Here is a 20,992-nt window from a genome sequence, read left to right as displayed (position 1 = left end):
TCAGCAGAAACTTTTAGCTTTCACCTCTTCCTACTGACCTTTCTATAAAATTCACAAACCGTTGCATGTTCTAGACAAGTCTTAGCTGTGTTAACCCCTTCCCAACTTATGACGTATATGAGTTTGGTGCAGGCTCCAATGCTGAAGCCCGCACCTTTTCCAGCACATGGTGGATTATTTAGTCAGCTGTCATGTGCCTTTAACAGCCGCTGGTGGATCGGAGATCCACCTGCAGCTGTTAAGCAGGTAAATCCCGCTGTCAATCTCTGACAGCGGGATTCAACACACGCCAGTCAGACGCGCGTCATAAATCCTGCCTGTCACGTGATCGGGACGCCGATGGGTTTTCATGACAGCCGGGTGTGCAAAAGACCTCCATATCGATCATCACAATACCTCTGTGAACGCTGGCTTGTGGCCGGCATTCATAGGAGATTGTGATTTCTGCTATACAAAGCAGTGCTGAACCACTGCTATGTATAGCACAAGGGATCGGATGATTTCAGCTTCAAGTCTCCTAGGGAGACTAGTAAATAATGTGGAAAACATAAAAAAAACACAAGTTCAAATCACCCCCATTTTGTTACACATGTGTGTATGTGTATATACAAATATATATACCGTATATATATATTTTGGTATTTCTGCGTTCAGAAATATCCTATCTTTCAAAAAGAAAATTAATCCGATTGTTAAACAGCATAGCAGGAAAAAAAATAAAACTCCAGAATTAAGTTTTTTTGACTGCCGCAACATTGCAATAAAATGCATTAAAAACACCGTCCATGGGTGCAAAAAGTAAGCCATCACAAAGGTCCAGATCCCAGAAAATGAAAACGCTAGGCGTCTTGGAAAATGGCGGCAAATGCAAAAACTTTTTTTCTTACAAATTTCAGACTTTTTTTTTTTTTTCCACCACATAAATTACACATTTGATATCTGTATATTAGCACTGACCTGAGGAATCATCCTTCCAGGTCAGTTTTACCATATAGTAAACATAGTAAATTTAAAAAAAACAATTGTGGAATTGCCCTTTTTTTTTGCAATTTCACCGCACTTTGGAGTTTTTTCCCCATTTCCAGTACACTATATGGTAAAACCAATGGTGTCATTCAAAAGTACAACTCGTCCCACAAAAAACAAACACTCACATGGCCATATTATAAATAAAAAATCTGCCTCTTGGAGGAAGGGGAGGGAAAAATGAAAATACGGAAGATGGCCATGGGATGAAGGGGTTAAAGACGTGGAACAAGTGCATTTCTGTCACAACCATATAAAACTTGCAAATTGTGAATTTTTTTGGTGACAATTGTGCAAAAATTGAGCACAACATGTGACATACGACACATTGGCCTCCTGCTCCTATGCGTCTTGGGACGTACGACCAAGCTTGAAAACTGCACTGGCATGATTTTCACCAAATTTATCATAAGTTGCTACATTTAATATAGATTATGTTGCAAGGCGTACACTAAAGATTTGGCTTACATTTATTCCATTTCTGACAGATGTGGTCCGGTGTTTTAATATTTGATAGCCATGTGAAGTGTAAAATGTATTTTAAGGATGGTTTCCTACCCAATGCTTGTGAATAAACTTAAGAGTTGTCCGATGCTGACAACCCCTTCTCAATAACTGTTACATGCTATACTCTGCGCCATTCCTGCGATGTTGGCACCTGGTTTCCCGAGGCTCCTGTGACACTGGTTGCAGGGCTTGCGTGACATAACGCAATCAGCAGCAGTCTCCCTTCCTTGTTTTTTTCATATAGCGCCAACATATTCTGCAGCGCTTTCAGATGTAACTGACAAGTTAGAGAGCCAGCAGCAGCTCTCACTTCTTCAGTTTGGTCCAAAGAGTGAGAGTGCAGCGGCCACTGATTGGCTGCAGGGTTAATGTGGCATAATAACGCAATGCCCAACGAGCCTGGAGAAAGCCAGTGCCATCATCATCGCTGGCTCATCGCCGGCATCATAGGTTGTTTTTATTTTACACAGGGGTATTTCGCAATTGAGAAGGGGTCGTCTGAGGAAAAGCCCTCTATTATTGAACCATCCTTCATACTTGGTGTTTTCTCTTTTAGAAGACTCAAACAGCTTATCGAAGGACATTGGCAATGCCGTCGCAGGGGTTTCCGAGCTGGGCTTTGACACAGATAATACATTTCAGTTGGATGATGAGCTGAAACTTGGACCTTTGAGCTTGGATAATCTGAGTATGTTAAGTGACCCTGAAATGGTCCTGCCTGACCCCACCATAGAGGACACCTTCCGTTCTGATAAGCTGTGATCCGGACTTTCTTTGGGAGCGGTGCCTGCTTCAGTCTTTTTACAGGACAGAGGGGAGGAGAAAACAACCTATTCTGGCTGCAACCGAGAACAAATAGCTTTGTTCCAGGCTTGTTCACGATTTTCTGGATACTGAGCAGTTGTAATTACGTAAAGGATCTTTGACATTTTGAATGTCTGGTCAAATAGAAGTACTAAGATACTGCTTCAAACCAAGCCAGTAATTGATGTCTTGTAGATAAGCAACGAAATTCTATGTGAAACTTTCCTTGTAGAAGAACTGCCGCCTTGCTGCTTTTTATGGTGACGCCCCATTGCCTTACCTTTTTCTACCCTTTCACGCTTGCAGCTGTTGGCAGAGTTCATTTCAATCTGCTGAAATTACGAAGGATTAAAACAAGCAAAAAATATATAGATAAAAAAAACCTGTTCTGAATGGTTAATACCCTGTCATACAAGTGCTGGAGATTCCTTATCGTTTGGAACCATTGACCTCGAGACGCACTAATGGATAAATGTCAGATTTGAAAGTCCATTGTGCTGTGAACTTTTGCCAAATTAGAGTAAAATGTGGTATCAAATTATAACAAATCGGCATGTAATGTATAGAGGTAATAACGCAATAGTGCCTTAGTCCTAGACAAGAATTTTCTTATCTATTCTCTATGTACAGTGGATGCGACTTGATAGTTGCCCCAATTAACAAAAGCTTTGCGACCACTGGGATTCAGCAGCCTTTCCCGAGGCATTGATGATGAGCCAGATGTCCTTTTTATTTAATCTGTCCCCTCATTAATCAAGTTGTCACCAGTGATGGGAAAATTATGTCCAGACAGTCGAACTGATCAAGAAATGCTGTTACTTAGCAGCTTTGTGCTGTGACTTTATACCTGCGTTCCCACCTCACGGCTGCGCTGCATTATTTTTATTTCTTTTTTGCTCTGCAGCAAAACCACAACGTTTTTGGAAAATCAGGCATTTTTCTATGATTGTGGCAAAAAATGCAGCACAAACATGTGTGAACACAGCCTAAAAGATGGCCCTGAGAACCCATGTGAACTATAATTAGACAAGAAGATACTGAAAACGTCTTAAGGCCACGTTCACACGTTCAGTGTTCGGTCAGTATTTTACCTCCGTATCTGTAAGCCAAAACCAGGAGAGGACCAATCAGAGGAGGTGTATAATAGAAACACGTCACCACTCCTGGTTTTGGCTTATAAATACTGACCAAATACTGAACGTGTGAACGTGGCCTTAATGTTGCATTGACCGTATAAATGCCAAAGAATCGATTGGGATCTTTCTGCATATAAAATCATGTCAAATTATGGAAATAGTAATCTACCGGTACTGAGAATTATGTTTAGCATGCATTGTTCAGAAGAAATATCCAGAACAGAAGTATAATTAAATATCCAGAACAGAAGTATAATTTATATCACCGCATATTTGAACTAGAAAGAATTTTTAAATAATTAATTGGGTCAAAGAAGTGATACTTCAATCAAAAGTTCCTTTAATTCTAAATTTATTTAAGAGAAGGAGGAGCGTCGTGATCGGTTAGCTGGGCTCAACCAATCGTTATTGAGTACTTTGACAGCTTCTCACCGGGCCCCGCCATCGTGTCCTGTTTAATGATACCGGCCCTCTTGACAATGGTGTTAAAAGGTGCATTTCCGCTGCCAAAACTGCCCTCAGTGTTGCCTCTGTTACCTTGTAGAGGCCATAGCTATGCCTTGCCCTACCATTTCTGGGTTTATTGTGTTTGGTAAAATGTATAGAGCGGAAACATGGCCATGTAAATGCATCCTTAAAAGGGTTGTCCACTACTTGGACTTTCCCCTTCTTAACTCTATCTAGACTGATGGGCTATCTCCATGTTGGGTAAGCTATGAAGGCGGCACATTATGGCTCACCACCACAGATAGGTCATTGCTGTGACTGAGAAAACCATTTACCGTACACACTAGCTAATGGGGCTTGATGCAATGGTGGTCTCCATCTTCATATGTGACCAGTGTGATAGACAAAAACACACGTGATTGATCAGTCACAAAGTTTAAATATAACTTTTCTCTAAAACAAAAAAAAAGTCATAAGAAATGCCATAGTAGAAAATGTAATTTGCACTTGATTTATCACATCATTATAAATCTTGTAATTAGCAATGTACAGTGTAAGAAATGGGGTAGATTTCCATGACCGTATAGTGGCTGTATTTCATGGACTGCATTACTGCCATAACTCCCAGTCTGGCCTAGAGTTTCCTGAGTATAAATATGAAGTTGTTGGTTGAGGTCAGGAAACTCTTTTGATCACGGTGCCCGCAGATGAGTGTATGAAAAATCATCCGCGTGCTTTCGTGTGTGATCTGTTTTCATGCATCAAATCATGTACCTGATCACATACAGTTATTATAGAATTCGGAAGTATGGGGCGACACTCGGATGGTCTGAGTGGGATCTGATTTTTTTTTTTTTCCTAGCATCCATAGATTTGAGTGCGAGTCTCATCCAAGACTCAGATTACAGTAGTGCTTACTGTGATTCTTTTCTCATGGACACTCTGAACGAGAGAAAAAAATCACTCTTGTAAACAGCACTATTGAATAACAAGTTAATGTGCTGTCCGATTAATAATCAGATAGCACACGTCCCATATATAAACTCGTCTTCATGAGCCATCAGACTGGAAGTTATGGAGGCAACACATACTGTAAAATACGGCCGCTCTATGGTTGTGTGACTCCAAACACAAGGCCATAGTAAAGTCTGTGCAATCTGCCGACAGTCTGTGTGTGGGTCTTCCCGACTCTCCCTCACAGATGAAGCCAAGGACTCTGCTTGCTGAATTTCAACTGCTGATTGGTCAGAGATAAGCTGATACCAGGGAAGAGAAGTTTAGCAACAATTGTCTCATAGAGAACCCCTGTGCAACCGTAGCTTTCCCCTGTGTATGGGGGAGTCGGGAGAGGAGGATCAATCGGCCGACTGCTTACTACTCTGTATGAAGGCCTTCAGTTGTCCCGGCCACTCAGGTTTTAGAATTAGTGTACAATGAGGATTGTAAAAGCCATGATATCAGTAGTGCCTTAGGAAGAATAAAATGGATGCATTAAATTGCACATAGTGAGACTTGGCTGCTGAAATTACTTTCGTCAACAATTTGCACTGACCATTTTTTTAACTTCCAATGCAGACCCATTTGGTATCGGTTTAGTTCAGTCCCCATATCTGTACTTCTTACAGCCAGGTCGGTGCAAAAAGTGCATTTCCTAATGAAAGTAAGCCACTGCTCGTGTGCTTCTAACATGGCATCCGGTAAGGGCTATTCCTTCTTCAGGCCTGGGACTCCTTAATGAGAAGATAGTTGTTCAGCTTTTTACCTTTAAACATTAGGTGTTGCCAAACTAGTTTTGAAGATATGCGAGACTGCTCCCAAGCCTGAAGACCACAGATCACACATTCATCCCGTGGAGACATTGAGGCTTTCATATTTCTGAAGAGCTCATTGAGACCGTGGTGCAGGGTTCATCACCTGTAAAGTCTGATATTATGGATAGATCCAAAACAGAGCCCATTACCTCTATTTGCGCTGTGGTGACATAAGGGGCATGCATGCTAATCATTTCTATGCCTGTGTCTTTTAGATGTAGGAGGGGGTTGTAAAATGAGACTTGTTTGCTTGTAGGATACAATACTTCTACTGCCAACCATGTTTTATCTAGTGGTTCTCTGTGTTGTATTCTGCTTTTTGTGACGTAACTAGGCCATTTCTGTATGCTACGTAAACCTTTTTTTAGACACTTTCCATGTGCAAGATGGCCTCCTCAAGAAGAGGAATAAGAACAAACTGGTCAACATCTGGGTAAAAGGGTTTTCCGACTTCTAGAATAAGCCTTCCTTCTCGTATGCTTGGCATTTAGACGTTCTGTCAAGAAGACGTGCACTTACGGTTGCACTTATCCGATGTGTTTTAATAAGAGATGTTTTATTGTAGAGATTTTGTATTGTAATTAAGATTTAGCCTTTCTATATATCGTATTGTAGTAATTTATCTTCAAAGTACATTTCTGTTAGTCATTGGCAGAAGACACGTCCGCAGTCTGGCAGTGGACTCAATCTTAGTCTTCAGTTCTTGACGCTACAGTTATTTATGCATACGTTTTTATTCTATGTTTAATATGGACGTCAGGAGTTAACCAGCTCTTTGCCAAAGGGATTAAAGGGCTGTGATATCTGGTTGTAAGTGAATCAATGAGCCTTTTGCAGCGATAACACAAGTGTTGGTTATATCATATCTCACGCACGTTAACTGTCCTTGACATTTTCCTGTTGTGACTGCGACGTTGGGCTGTTTTGGCTTCCTACTAATTAACATAATATATTGGATAAGTCCCAAAGACCTGACAGAAGAGTCACTGTTCATTCTAACCTTCATGTATCCGTGCTGACTCTAATTCACGCATGTGCAGGGTAATGCTAATGTGAAGTGACATGCACACAGTCCCATGGTCCCAGTACAATTTTGTGCAATTTTTGTGTACGTGTGGTCACATATTCATAGATAGAAATAATAATTTTTATGATTAGAGAGAAAACACCATCTATGTGTGGATTAGCCTCTGTTCACATCTGAATTGTGCTGATGGTTTATATCGACAGCACACATTTGTGCCATATCAGGATATCGCTGGCACCTGGCTAACCTCATTGACTTATCATATAGGGTCCAGTTAGTTCCACACTATGGTCACCATTTCCATCATTTTGGTGGGAAATATAGGACAGCGGAAAGTGTGATTTCTCATCCAGTGTGGCTTCCTAACAGCTTCTCGAGATGTGAATTCTGCCTTAAACATATATTTTTAGATATTTTTGTTTACCAATAGTTTTTTTTTTTTTTTTTTTAGTGTGTGGCTAAAAAAAATATAAAATAAATTTTGAGCCATGACCTTTACATAGCCCATTACAGCATAGCCAACAGACTTTTTTCTCTACTTAGGTTGAATGCTATCTTATGGGACCTAAAGGCCCCCATACGTGTATGGCAGGATCGTCGGGCAGTCTGTGTCTGTACTCTCCCCCAAAAAGTGTCGGCTGAAAGAAGGAACCAGACTGCTGAATTGCAGTAGCTGATCCTTCTGTTCTCCCGGGAGATAAGCTGCCACCAGGGATCGGCTCTTGTACGGAACACGAGGTGCACTGTCCTTTTAGAGAGTAAAGGGAAAATGTTCGACATAAGGGTATGTGCACACGATGCAGATTTAGTGCAGAACTGCAGCAGATTTTTCTGCAGCAGAAACGCTGCAGAGCTGCACTGTGATTTACAGTACAATGTAAATCAATGTGAAAAAAAAAGCTGTGCAGAAAAATCTGCGCAGAAACGCTGCAGATTTCAAAGAAGTGCATGTCACTACTTTTGTGCAGTTCTGCAGCGTTTCTGCACCCCTCCATAAAAGAAATCCATTGGTAAAATCTGCACAAAAAAACGCATAAACGCACCTGCGGATTCTGCCAGGAGATGCATATTTAGTGCAGATTTTATGCAGAAAATTCTGCATCGTGTGCACACAGCCTTAGGCTATGTTCACACGTTGCGTCCTGTCCCTGCGGGTTTTCACCCTCTGATGTCCCGATCTCCTCGGCGCTGCAGGCGGCGGTCCGGTTCCAAAGATGCTGTGCGACCAGGACCTTCGTGATGTCACCGCAGGTCCTGGTCGCATAGCAAACCTGAGACCGGATGGCCGCGTGCAGCGCTGAGACTTTAGAGGTGAGTATATCATTATTTTTTATTTTAATTCTTTTTTCTTTTACTCCAATATGGTTCCCGGGGCCTGGAGGAGAGTCTCCTCTCCTCCCCCCCGGGTACCACCCGCACATTATCCGCTTACTTCCCGCAAGGTGGGCACAGCCCCATGCGGGAAGTAAGCGGATCAATGCATTCCTATGGGTGCAGAATCACTGCGATTCTGCACAAAGAAGTGACATGCTGCGGGTTGTAAACCGCTGCGTTCCCGCGCGGTTTTTCCCGCAGCATGTGCACTGCGGTTTCCATATGGTTTACATGTTACTGTAAACGCTATGGAAACTGCTGCGTACCCGCAGCTGCAAAATCGCCGCGGTTCCGCGGTAAAAACCGCAATGTGTGAACATAGCGACTCCGTACATATTAGGTTAAAGATGACCGACAGCGTATACAAATTATTTATTGACAAGAGGAATGGTAATACCCAGTGGTCAGTTTATTTGTACATTTCCAAGAGCAATAACCAAAATAGGGCACAGTCCAGTGTCATACAAATAAGGTGCTCCAGAATTTGTTGACTTCTTTTTTTTTTTTTTTTTTTTTTTTTTTAACTGCAAGTATATAATAAAACACAGGTAAGGAGAGGTGATCAGACATCTTTAAACCAAATTATGTTCCTCAGGATTTCTACTCCTGTTTGTTGAAGCCATTTCTGCCCAAACGGACAGTCAGTCATATCCGTAAAGGTTGGACGCCTGCTCAGTCGAGTCTGCTTAAAATAAATCAACTTGTTCTAGTACAGAATATTGTTTAATGGTATATCAAATAAAGGTACATACGATGTAGTAATTGTTGTTCCTGCTTTTAATATATTCCTAAAGTTAATGTACTAGTCTATTAGGAATTGTACATTTGCAGTAAGGTCCATTTTGGGCCATGAAGGAAATGCTAAAATTCCCATTTAATCTGTTACTGTTTGGTTTAGTTTTTCTACTTCACCAGTCGCAAAAGTCTTCACCGTTAACTTGCAAGGCTATGTACACATCTGTGTCAGAGGCACCCTTATGAGATAGACGCCTGGGTGCAACCTGACTGACCCCATTATAAGTCATTGGGGTCCTTACGGTGCCTCTGTTGTTCATGATGTGACAGATCTGGCTGTTTTCTGCAAATATTAGCCACACCACAGATGTGAATAAAGTCTTAAGATTGCGAGGGATGTCTCAGTGCTGCTCGCTTCACTAATGCCTTAATGTGCCAGTAGTTGAAAGCATTGAACGTCCATTTTAATCATACCATGTGGTATTTATAGGCAACCAATGGTTATAATAGTTCTGGTCCGTTTCATCTTCTCATTTTGGAAGCAAAGTCTCTTCTAATTTTACTTTCCGTTGTTAAAATTGTACAGTGATATTTAAAATATGCAGTTCATAAACTAGTTTTTCTTTTGTAATGCATCATTTTACACCTTTCATAATTAAATTGCAGCAAAATAAAATTACATTTGCATCCAGTGTCTTTTTTTATGATTGGGCAGTCTTAATCATTTACTTTTGGTCATTTTAAGTTTTTAATAAAAGTTATTGGAGTGTGTTACATTGGATTGACATGTGGCATACTTCTATGCCAAACAAAGAAAAATGTCCAGCTTCACCGAATCCGTGAAAATATAGTTTCTTTATTCACAAACTTGTAATATAGAGGATACAAACTTGAGCACCCATATGGGTGTGAATCTCAAGCTTCATACGTCTATGCCACCGATTTGGCCACAGTGAACGCACTAGAACAGTGCTTCATGCTGAGCACAGGTCATTTTATTAATGTGCCCATAATACTTCAGTGAGGCAAACGGAGTCCAAAATATGAACTTTTGACTCCGAACACAAGTGTAGTTGATCACTCTTGTGTCCTGCAAAAAGTGACACCAATGGAAAACCCCTTTTAACGGTCTATGACACACATGTCAAACTGTCCCGTTGGCCAAATCTGGCCAGCCAAGTAAGTATATTTGGGCTGCCACACCGAGCCGGTCTGCCCGGCATCACACTTTCAACTGTATCGGTATTCTAGATGTCGCAGGGGATCTGGAAGTGGTGAATATTTTTTTTTTTTTAATGTGTGCCCATTACACTGTATGGATCACTATGTGGGGCCATTATACTGCATGGAGCACCAGGTAGGGCCATTGTACCTTATGGAGGACTGTGGGGCCATTATATTGTATAGAACACCTTTTTTGGCCAGTATAAGGTATGGAGCACTATGTGGGGCCATTATACTGTATGAAGCACTATGTGGATCCATTGTAGTGTATGGAACACTGTGAAGCCATTATACTCTTTGGATCACCATTTTGGGCCATTATCCTGTATGGAGCACCATGTGGTGTCTTTATACTGTATGGAGAGTAAAAGTCTCGCACTCAACTTAAATCTTATTGCTTCATCGATTTTTATTGGTACTAAGGTAGCACTGGAAACGTTTCAGCCCTTATTGAGCTTTCATCAGTCACATGCTGTGCCTTTAAATGTGTGACGACTACGCCATAAATTGGGATACGGGTCGTGCCTGATGCAGTCAAACGACTGCTAGGGAATAAGGTGGTGATACCCTGTATACACAGAGATTATAGATAAAACTTGCGTGGGAAATGTATATAGTAGAAGGTAATGCCAGAGAGGGCGGCCAGCATAAGGACAGGAGCTGGAGGGGAACCGCCTGGATGTATAAGAAGTCCACTGAGACGCGGAGTCCACCGTACCTCTCTGGCATTACCTTCTACTATATACATTTCCCACGCAAGTTTTATCTATAATCTCTGTGTATACAGGGTATCACCACCTTATTCCCTAGCAGTCGTTTGACTGCATCAGGCACGACCCGTATCCCAATTTATGGCGTAGTCGTCACACATTTAAAGGCACAGCACGTGACTGATAAAAGCTCAATAAGGGCTGAAACGTTTCCAGTGCTACCTTAGTACCAATAAAAATCGATGAAGCAATAAGATTTAAGTTGAGTGCGAGACTTTTACTCTATATACTGGATGGTTTGGGAACCTAGTCTCTGCACCATAACATAGCAGTGCACACGGAATTTACTTGTTATTTATACTGTATGGAGCACCATGTGGGGCCATGATACTGGTTGGAGCCCCATGTGGGGTCATTATACTGGTTGGAGCACTATGTGGGACCATTATATTCTATTGAAGGCAATGCAAGGCCCCATTATACTGTATGGAGGACTATGCATTGGCTGTTAAACTGTATGGAGCACCTTTTGTGGCCATTTCATTGTATAGAAGGCAATGCAGTGCTCAGTTATACTGTATGGATGACTGTGGCCTACTATACTTTAAGGAGCACTTTTTCTTTTATTCCTGCACTGGGTGTGTGAAACAAAATAAAAAAAGAATAGATTTACCTGTGGCCAAATATTTTTGTCACCCTGGTCACAGCACCATGAACATGAAATTACTTGTATTAAAAGGTAACTTCAAATGTCAGAGAGACAGAAGTGTCTGGGAGTATAAACTTATGACAATCTTTGACATACGCTGTGCAGGAATGAATGTGTCTCACGGATTTATGTCTTTTTCTACATCAACTAAGGAATTTGCTCCTCATACCTTGTTGGGGCATCATAACCCTGGACGAGACCTCAAACACAGGACAATAAAACTTTCACACTCCTTATCTATGAACTGTTCCAATATTTGCAGCCACAGCTGTTTATCCCTCTCCCATAATGATTGTTCTGCTTTACATCACTTGTCTTCTCTTTTGCATTATTTCTGTGCTGTGTTGTGTATAAATTTGATTCTTCAGATTCTGTGTTATTCTATGCCTGATGTCAAGACCTGAGTAGTCTTGAAAGCTTGTAATTTACCATCTTTTCAGTTAGCTATTAAAAGGTATCAACAACTGAGGACTCTCAATTCTAAATATTTTTTTAAAATCTACTGATATGCTGAAATTGATAATCAACACATGCTCCCAGATCCTGAAAAGGATGTCACTGATGACGTTTATATCCAGAAGAGGGCAGAGGCTGCGGCAGTGACTTCAGCCTTTGTTCCCTGATGATGACTTGTTTGAGTATCCCAGCTTGCACTAGGGTTCTCAAATGAAGCATCATCAATAAAGAAATAGTAAATAAATGATAGGGAATTTTTGTTTAGTTTATTAGAAAAAAAACTGTTGATTTAAGCACGGAAATGCTCGAGTGCTTGGTACTCGAATAGAGCACGTCAGACGCCTGGTCGTGCTCGATTCGAGTAGTGAGTATAAGGGAAGACCATGGCAAACTTGAGCATTTTTATGGAAGATGGGAAAAACTCTATTTCACTTGCAGGGATTTGAGCACTCGAGCACCACACGATAGCCCCTTCCCCCCCACCCCCCCCCCGATCCTCAGTTGAGCAGCTCCAGCAGTACCGAGATACATTTCAGGTTTTTTGCACTGTGCAAACAAGAGTGTGGCCTCCCTTTTCTTTGAGCTGGACATTACATAGATGTAGTTCATTAGCCAGGTCTCCATCCTTCTCAGCCCTTATTCACATTTTATAATCCTTGATAAATGGTAAGGTTTTTATACTAGAGGATAGGACATTCCAAATAGGGTCACCTTTATGTGGGATTTTTTTTTACTTTTTTTGTTTTCTTTTTGGATCAAAATTGTTAACTAATTACCCTGTATTATTTTCATGCACTGTTGCTATTTATTAACCCCTTTCTGACATCGGACGTACTATCCCGTCGAGGTGGGGTAGGCCCCTATGACCACGGACGGGATAGTACGTCCAGCACGATCGGCGGCGCTCACGGGGGGAGCGCGGCCGGGTGTCAGCTGCCTATCGCAGCTGACATCCGGCACTATGTGCCAGGAGCGGTCACGGACCGCCCCCGACACATTAACCCCTGGCACACCGCGATCAAAGATGATCGCGATGTGCAGGGAAGCATCGCGCAGGGAGGGGGCTCCCTGTGGGCTTCCCTGAGCCCCCCGCAGCAACGCGATGTGATCGCGTTGCTGCGAGGGTCTTACCTCCTGCAGGGAGGGTCCTGCAGGGAGGGAGGTGGCTTCACAGCGCCTGCTCAGAGCAGGCACTGTGAAGGCTGTACTGCTCTAAGTGAGATCAGTGATCTGACAGAGTGCTCTGCACACTGTCAGATCACCGATCTGTGATGTCCCCCCCGGGACAAAGTAAAAAAGTGAAAAAAATTTTTACTCGGACTCCCATGACAGCACGACGAGAGAGGGGATCCGCCCATTAGGAACAGGAAACCTACAGATACAAAAGGGCGGTACCTCTCCCTTGCCTCAGTTGGTTTCCTGTTCCTGAGGGGACGGGTGCCTACAGACAGAAGGCCCAGGCCAGCCGGCCGATTACGGTAGCGGGGGGGTCTCCTACCTCGGCCGGTGCGGAGATCCCTGGAGACGCCACGGTGGTCCTTGCTGGACTTCACGGCAGTGGCGTTCGCAGCAGGGAGCGGAGTCCGGAGGATTTCCTGCCTCCATCAGCGTCAGCGCAGGTAAGTATTCCCATTGGTGGTGCAGCGGTATGGTGGGGCTGCGGGTGCCGGGCTCAGGCGTGTGGGTGAGCTCCCGGAGCGCTGCGCTCCATTCCCCGGCGTCCTGCACAGCTCTCAGCGCGTGCTGGAGCATTTCCGGGTGCAGTGACGTGGGGGGGCGGAGTTAGTGGCCGCTTCCGGGTCGCCGGACGTCTGCGCATGCGCAGTCGTTCCAATATGGCGGCGCCCATCGCGTCTGTGTGCCGGTTTTTGACCGCAAGATCTCCTGCCCTCTGCGGTATCCTGGGCCAATAGGGACAGCGCTGGCCCATCTGCTGACCGGATCCAAGGGGTATTTATGCAGGTGGAGATGTCAGATCCCTGCTTTTGGTCGCATTTAGTCATGGAGAGTGGTGGTGAGCAGCAGCAGCTGCCAGACGAGGTACGTCAGAAGCCCAAACAGCAGGATAGAGGCGACCAGCCCAGTCGTAAGAGCTCTTCCGAACAAGGATCCAGAGCTTCGACTAAAGAGACCCCTCGGATTCCGGTATTGTACTTTGGCGCACGGGTAAGTGATCTACGTGAAAGTTCACTCTGTGACGCGGGCCCCTTTATACTTTATCATTCCAGGGGAAGAAGAGTACGGGGAAGTCTAAACATAAGGAATGTGCCCTCTGTGGAGTCCCTCTACCTGACTCTTGTTCAAAAAAATTATGTGCCCCCTGTATACAGCAGACGGTGAGGTCTACAGGAGCGGGTTGGTGGTAGTGACTTTAGGTCAGATATTAGTTATCTCCTATATTGTCCTCCCCTAGGTAGCAGAAGAGTCCGTAACTCCGGCAAATCTGAGGGAAATGATCCGGCTGGAAGTAAGGGAATCACTACGGTCCCTATCCCAAGCGGAAGGCTCAAAGCATAAGACTCTCTTGGACTCTAATTCTTCAGAGGAAGAAAGAGAGGAGAATTCCTATCTCTCCAGTCCTCTCTCCTCTTCATCAGATGAGGAGTCAGGACGATTCTGTCTACCCTTGGATAGAATCGACAAAGTCGTCAAATCAGTCAGAGGCACCATGGGTATAGAGGAACCTAAATCACAGCCCTCGAAACAGGAGATGATGTTTAGCGGACTTGATCGTAAAAAACATAGATCTTTCCCGGTAAACGAAAAGATTCAGGACTTAATCCTTAGAGAATGGAAGAAACCAGAAAAAAAGGGGGCCTTACCACCAGCGTTAAAACGCAGGTATCCCTTTGACGATCCGGTTGTGGATACATGGGATAAAGCTCCTAAACTGGACGCGGCTGTTGCAAAGGCGTCAAAAAAGGCCTCATTACCCTTTGAGGATATGGGAAACCTCAAGGATCCTCTGGACAGAAAGGCAGATATATTCCTTAAAGGTACCTGGGAGATGGCGGCTGGATCTCTCAGACCAGTCGTAGCGGCAACATGTACGGCCAGATCTTTAATGGTCTGGCTAGATCAGTTAGAGTCTCAGCTTAAGGACGGTGCATCCAGGGATACTATTCTGAAGGCTCTACCGATCATCCAGAATGCTGCAGCCTTCCTATCGGACGCATCGGTGGACTCTGTCAGAATGGCGGCCAGAGCGGCAGGACTATCCAACGCGGCTCGCAGGGCCTTGTGGCTGAAATGCTGGTCAGGTGACATTCAGTCTAGAACCAAGCTCTGCGCCATTCCGTGCGAAGGACAATATCTCTTCGGTCCAACTCTGGACGAGTTGTTGGAAAAAGCAGGGGATGACAAAAAGAAATTCCCCAGTCTATAGTCATCTTACCGCCGGCCCTTCAATCGAAGGAGATTTGGTCGCGGGAAAAAACGCGGGTCCTCTCCCACTAGAGAAAGTTTCAGATGGGAAGACAGACGCGGTAGAGGTACGGGCTATATGTTTCGCCGTTCCTCAAAGGATCAGAAAAAACCGGACCAATGACTAGCGATCCCTGTGGGGGGTAGACTGTCAGCATTCTCTTCAGCTTGGCTTGACATTACAAACAGTAAATGGGTCAGAGGCATCATTACTGAAGGTCTAAAACTGGACTTCAATCACTGGCCTCGTGAAAAATTTAAATTAACCCCTTTACGTTCCTCCCCCCTTGAGCAAGCAGCCCTGGAAGCAGAGGTTATCAACTTATGTTCCAAGAACGTGCTGATTGAAATTCTGGAATCAGAAAGAGGAAGGGGATTTTATTCTCCTCTTTTTCTGATTAAGAAACCAGACGGATCTTTTAGAACGATCATTAATCTCAGATGTCTTAATGAGTTCCTGGTCAATGAATCATTTAAAATGGAAACAATCAATTCAGCAATAAAAATGTTGTTTAATCACGGTTTCATGGTAGTGGTAGATCTAAAAGATGCATACTATCATGTTCCAATACATGAACACTTCCAGAGATTCCTGAGGGTAGCTGTGTCAATGGGGGGCCAGATTCGCCATTTCCAGTTCAGAGCTCTTCCCTTCGGCTTATCAGCAGCTCCTAGGGTGTTTACAAAGTTAGTGGCCGAAGTCATGGCACACTTACGAGAGTCTGACATCCTAATTATTCCCTACTTGGATGACTTTCTTATAGTAGGGAGCACTGAAGACCATTGACGTTCTCAGCTAGAGACAGCCACATCCGAACTTGAGCATCTGGGGTGGATCGTAAATTACGAAAAATCTCGTTTACAGCCCCAGAAAATACAAAGATTTTTGGGACTATTGTTAAACTCAGAATCCCAACAGTGTTGTCTTCCACCCGACAAGTTGTTACATATCCAACAACAGGTGTCTAGGGCAATTGATAAGCCATCCATGACCCTTAGACAGGCTATGTCACTATTGGGTTCTTTAACCTCTTGCATTCCCGCTGTCCGTTGGGCCCAGTTCCACACCAGACCATTACAATCCGAGGTGCTGGTTAATGATAGAATCTTACAGGGGTCCCTGCAGGATCAGATTACCTTAGGTCCAAAAGCACTCACTTCTCTTAGGTGGTGGCTAGACAGTAAAAACTTATCGGCGGGAGTTCCCTGGGTGTCACAGGTAACACGTGTGGTAACTACAGACGCTAGCCCTACGGGTTGGGGAGCACACATGGATGACATGATGGTTCAGGGTCTATGGTCCCCTCCCCTAACATCAGCCTCCTCCAACCAGAAAGAGTTAATGGCAGTAGAGCTTTCAGTGAAAAAATTCCTCATATATCTACAGGGTCATCATGTCAAGATCCTATCGGACAACCAGGTGGCGGTCGCATACATAAATCATCAGGGTGGAACTCATTCCGAGTCACTGATGAGAGTGGCGGATCGTCTGTTCCAGACAGCAGAAAATCACTTCTTATCCCTAACTGCTCTACACATAAGAGGAAAAGAAAACATCAAGGCGGACTTTCTAAGCCGCAACACCTTGAGACAAGGGGAATGGTCCCTAAACAATTACGTGTTCGATCAGATCGTCCACAAATGGGGACATCCAGAAGTAGACTTATTTGCTACCAGGGACAACCGGAAGACAACAAAATTTTGTTCCCTAAATCCCAGAGAAAATCCTCTGTCGGTAGACGCTTTTCTGATCAGATGGGATTTTCAACTGGCATATGCATTTCCTCCACTAGGCCTGATACCCTAAGTAGTCAGGAAGATAAGAGAAGATCGAGCCAGAGTTATATTGATTGCCCCATTCTGGCCCAGAAGGGCCTGGTTCACTTGGCTCAGGATCATGTCAGTGGAGGACCCCTGGGTACTTCCGGACATTCCAGATCTGCTCTACCAGGGGCCGATCAGCCATCCTCAAGTAAAGAATCTCCATTTAACGGCATGGATTTTGAAAGGGCGTTACTAAAAAGCAAAGGGTTCTCCCCGAGTCTTATTGAGACCCTTATGAAAAGTAGAAAGCAAATAACCACAACAATCTACGCTAGGACCTGGCGGAAATTTCTGGCCTCTTCTGATTTTAATTTAGAAGAGGGATTACCTATTAAACAAATCTTAGAATTTCTGCAAAAAGGCCTAGAGCTAGATCTATCCACTAGTACTCTAAGAGTACAGGTCTCGGCCCTAGGGGCTCTATTTTCATGTAACATCGCCAATAATATTGGATCTCAAGGTTCATTAAAGCTTCTATTAGATCTAGACCCATACATAAAGATAGATCTATGCCTTGGGATCTCAACCTAGTCCTGTCAACATTGACTAGAGAGCCGTTTGAACCATTACATTCAGCTTCAATTAAGGCCCTATCTCTTAAGACAGCCTTTCTTGTGGCAATTACATCTGCTCGTAGAGTTGGAGACATACAAGCGCTCTCCAGGGTATCCCCTTATACAGAGTTTCTACCAGACAGAGTAATCCTCAGACCGGACCCAGCCTATTTACCGAAAGTGTCATCACGGTTTCACAGGACACAGGAGATAGTTTTACCATCCTTCCTTCCCAATCCCTCCAACCCTAAAGAAGAACTACTCCATACATTAGATGTTAGGAGATGCCTGCTAGAATACATCTCTATTACTGACACTTGGAAGAAAGATAATGCGTTGTTTTTATCTTTCCAAAACCCTAGAAAGGGACTTAGGGTATCAAAGTACACACTAGCAAAGTGGATTAGGGAGGCTATCTCTTTGGCTTACACTGCAGGTGGGGGTCCGGCTCCGCAGAATCTGAGGGCGCATTCCACCAGGGCCATGGCTACATCCTGGGCGGAAAAGTCTGGAGTATCAATCGACCAGATATGTAAGGCGGCCACATGGTCATCCCCGTCCACCTTCTTTAAGCACTATAGGTTGGATTTGGGGGCTTCCTCTGATCTCACATTCGGGTTAAGGGTGCTACAGGCCATAGTCCCTCCCTAAGGAAGCTTACATCTCTGTAATTCTCTCGTCGTGCTGTCATGGGAGTCCGAGTAAAGCATTAAGCTACTTACTGGTAGCGGCATTTCTCGGAGGCCCATGACAGCACCCTTAGTTCCCTCCCTATTCACGGGGTTGCACTCCATATAAATGTATATATTTCACAATATGATACCAGTCCCAATAGATGTCTGCTATTTTTGTATATAATCTGTATATAGTGTATATTTTTGTGTACCACTAACCGCGGTAGTCCTCTCAAGACTCTGAAATACAACTGAGGCAAGGGAGAGGTACCGCCCTTTTGTATCTATAGGTTTCCTGTTCCTAATGGGCGGATCCCCTCTCTCGTCGTGCTGTCATGGGCCTCCGAGAAATGCCGCTACCAGTAAGTAGCTTAATGCTTTTTCCAAATGTGTAAAAAAAAATATTCCTAAATAGTGAAAAAAAGAATATATTATTCCCATAAATACATTTCCTTATCTAAATTAAAAAAAAAAAACAATAAAAGTACATATATTTAGTATCGCCGCGTCCGTAACGGCCCGACCTATAAAACTGGCCCACTAGTTAACCCCTTCAGTAAACACCGTAAGAAAAAAAAAAAGAGGCAAAAAACAATGCTTTATCATACCGCCGAACAAAAAGTGGAATAACACGCGATCAAAAGGACAGATATAAATAACCATGGTACCGCTGAAAGCGTTATCTTGTCCCGCAAAAAACGAGCCGCCATACAGCATCATCAGCAAAAAAATAAAAAAAAGTTATAGTCCTGAGAATAAAGCGATGCAAAAATAATTATTTTTTCTATAAAATAGTTTTTATCATATAAAAGCGCCAAAACATAAAAAAATGATAAAAATGAGGTGTCGCTGTAATCGTACTGACCCGAAGAATAAAACTGCTTTATCAATTTTACCAAACGCGGAACGGTATAAACGCCTCCCCCAAAAGAAATTAATGAATAGCTGGTTTTTGGTCATTCTGCCTCACAAAAATCGGAATAAAAAGCGATCAAAAAATGTCACGTGCCCAAAAATGTTACCAATAAAAACGTCAACTCGTCCCGCAAAAAACAAGACCTCACATGACTCTGTGGACCAAAATATGGAAAAATTATAGCTCTCAAAATGTGGTAACGCAAAAAATATTTTTTGCAATAAAAAGCGTCTTTCAGTGTGTGACGGCTGCCAATCATAAAAATCCGCTAAAAAACCCACTATAAAAGTAAATCAAACCCCCCTTCATCACCCCCTTAGTTAGGGAAAAATTAAAAAAACTTATTTATTTCCATTTTCCCATTAGGGCTAGGGCTACAGTTTGGGTTGGGGCTAAAGTTATAGTTAGGGTTTAGATTACATTTACAGTTGGGATTAGGGTTAGGGGTGTGTCAGGGTTAGAGGTGTGGTTAGGGTTACCGTTGGAATTAGGGATAGGGGTGTGTTTGGATTAGGGTTTCAGTTATAATTTGGGGGTTTCCACTGTTTAGGCACATCAGGGGCTCTCCAAACGCGACATGGCGTCCGATCTCAATTCCAGCCAATTCTGCGTTGAAAAAGTAAAACAGTGCTTCCCTTCCGAGCTCTCCCGTGTGCCCAAACAGGGGTTTACCCCAACATATGGGGGTATCAGCGTACTCAGGACAAATAGGACAACAACTGTTGGGGTCCAATTTCTCCTGTTACCCTTGGGAAAATACAAAACTGGGGGCTAAAAAATAATTTTTGTGGGAAAAATAGTTTTTATTTTTACGGCTCTGCGTTATAAACTGTAGTGAAACACTTGGGGGTTCAAAGTTCTCACAACACATCTAGATAAGTTCCCTGGGGGGTCTAGTTTCCAATATGGGGTCACTTGTGGGGGGTTTCTACTGTTTAGGTACATTAGGGGTTCTGCAAACGTAATGTGACGCCTGCAGACCATTCCATCTAAGTCTGCATTCCAAATGGCACTCCTTCCCTTCCGAGCCCTCCCATGCGCCCAAACGGTGGTTCCCCCCAACATATGGGGTATCAGCGTACTCAGGACAAATTGGACAACAACTTTTGGGGTTGAATTTCTCCTCTTACCCTCGGGAAAATACAAAACTGGGGGCTAAAAAATAATTTTGGGGGGAAAGATTTTTTTTTTTTTTTTATTTTCACGGCTCTGCGTTACAAACTGTAGTGAAACACTTGGGGGTTCAAAGCTCTCACAACACATCTAGATGAGTTCCTTAGGGGGTCTACTTTCCAAAATGGTGTCACTTGTGGGGGGTTTCTACTGTTTAGGTACATTAGGGGCTCTGCAAACGCAATGTGACACCTGCAGACCATTCCGTCTAAGTCTGCATTCAAATGGCACTCCTTCCCTTCCGAGCCCTCCCATGCGCCCAAACAGTGGTTTTTCCCCACATATGGGGTATCTGCGCACTCAGGACAAATTGGACAACAAATTTTGGGGTCCAATTTCTCCTAAAAAATAATTTTTGTGGGAAAAAATTTTTGTTTTATTTTTACGGCTCTCCATTATAAACTTCTGTGAAGCCCTTGGTGGGTCAAAGCGCTCACCACACATCTAGATAAGTTCCTTAGG

The 20,992-nt window shown here is 43.5% G+C and overlaps 2 protein-coding genes across 4 annotated transcripts in view; both read left to right on the top strand.

The window, feature by feature from the left end:
• Positions 1-4,375, top strand: part of CRTC3 (CREB regulated transcription coactivator 3) — a 198,258-nt gene extending 193,883 nt beyond the window's left edge. The window contains exon 14 of one of the 3 annotated variants that reach the window (XM_069766119.1): positions 2,090-4,375. In XM_069766119.1, the coding sequence (XP_069622220.1) occupies positions 2,090-2,295 (206 nt within the window). In that variant the 3' untranslated portion in view covers positions 2,296-4,375. The remainder of the gene's footprint in view (positions 1-2,089) is intronic. The other 2 variants (XM_069766116.1, XM_069766118.1) reach the window with 2 other exon arrangements.
• Positions 4,376-14,037: 9,662 nt separating this feature from the next.
• Positions 14,038-15,351, top strand: LOC138674583 (lamina-associated polypeptide 2, isoforms alpha/zeta-like). Its single transcript, XM_069762401.1, has 2 exons — positions 14,038-14,302; positions 14,380-15,351. Exon 2 carries the CDS (start codon positions 14,419-14,421, stop codon positions 15,349-15,351), a length of 933 nt encoding a protein of 310 aa, XP_069618502.1. The 5' UTR covers positions 14,038-14,302; positions 14,380-14,418.
• The last annotated feature ends 5,641 nt before the right edge of the window (positions 15,352-20,992 follow it).

The sequence above is a fragment of the Ranitomeya imitator genome, chromosome 4 (genome assembly GCF_032444005.1).
Source record: "Ranitomeya imitator isolate aRanImi1 chromosome 4, aRanImi1.pri, whole genome shotgun sequence".
Lineage (NCBI taxonomy): Eukaryota > Metazoa > Chordata > Amphibia > Anura > Dendrobatidae > Ranitomeya > Ranitomeya imitator.
The sequence above is the reverse complement of the archived record's forward strand: the minus strand, read 5'-3'. Positions and strand labels throughout refer to the sequence as shown.

What these genes read in the sequence shown, in the direction of transcription:
- LOC138674583 (XM_069762401.1), top strand. Translation starts at nt 14,419, where the DNA reads ATGATCCGGCTGGAAGTAAGGGAATCACTACGGTCCCTATCCCAAGCG.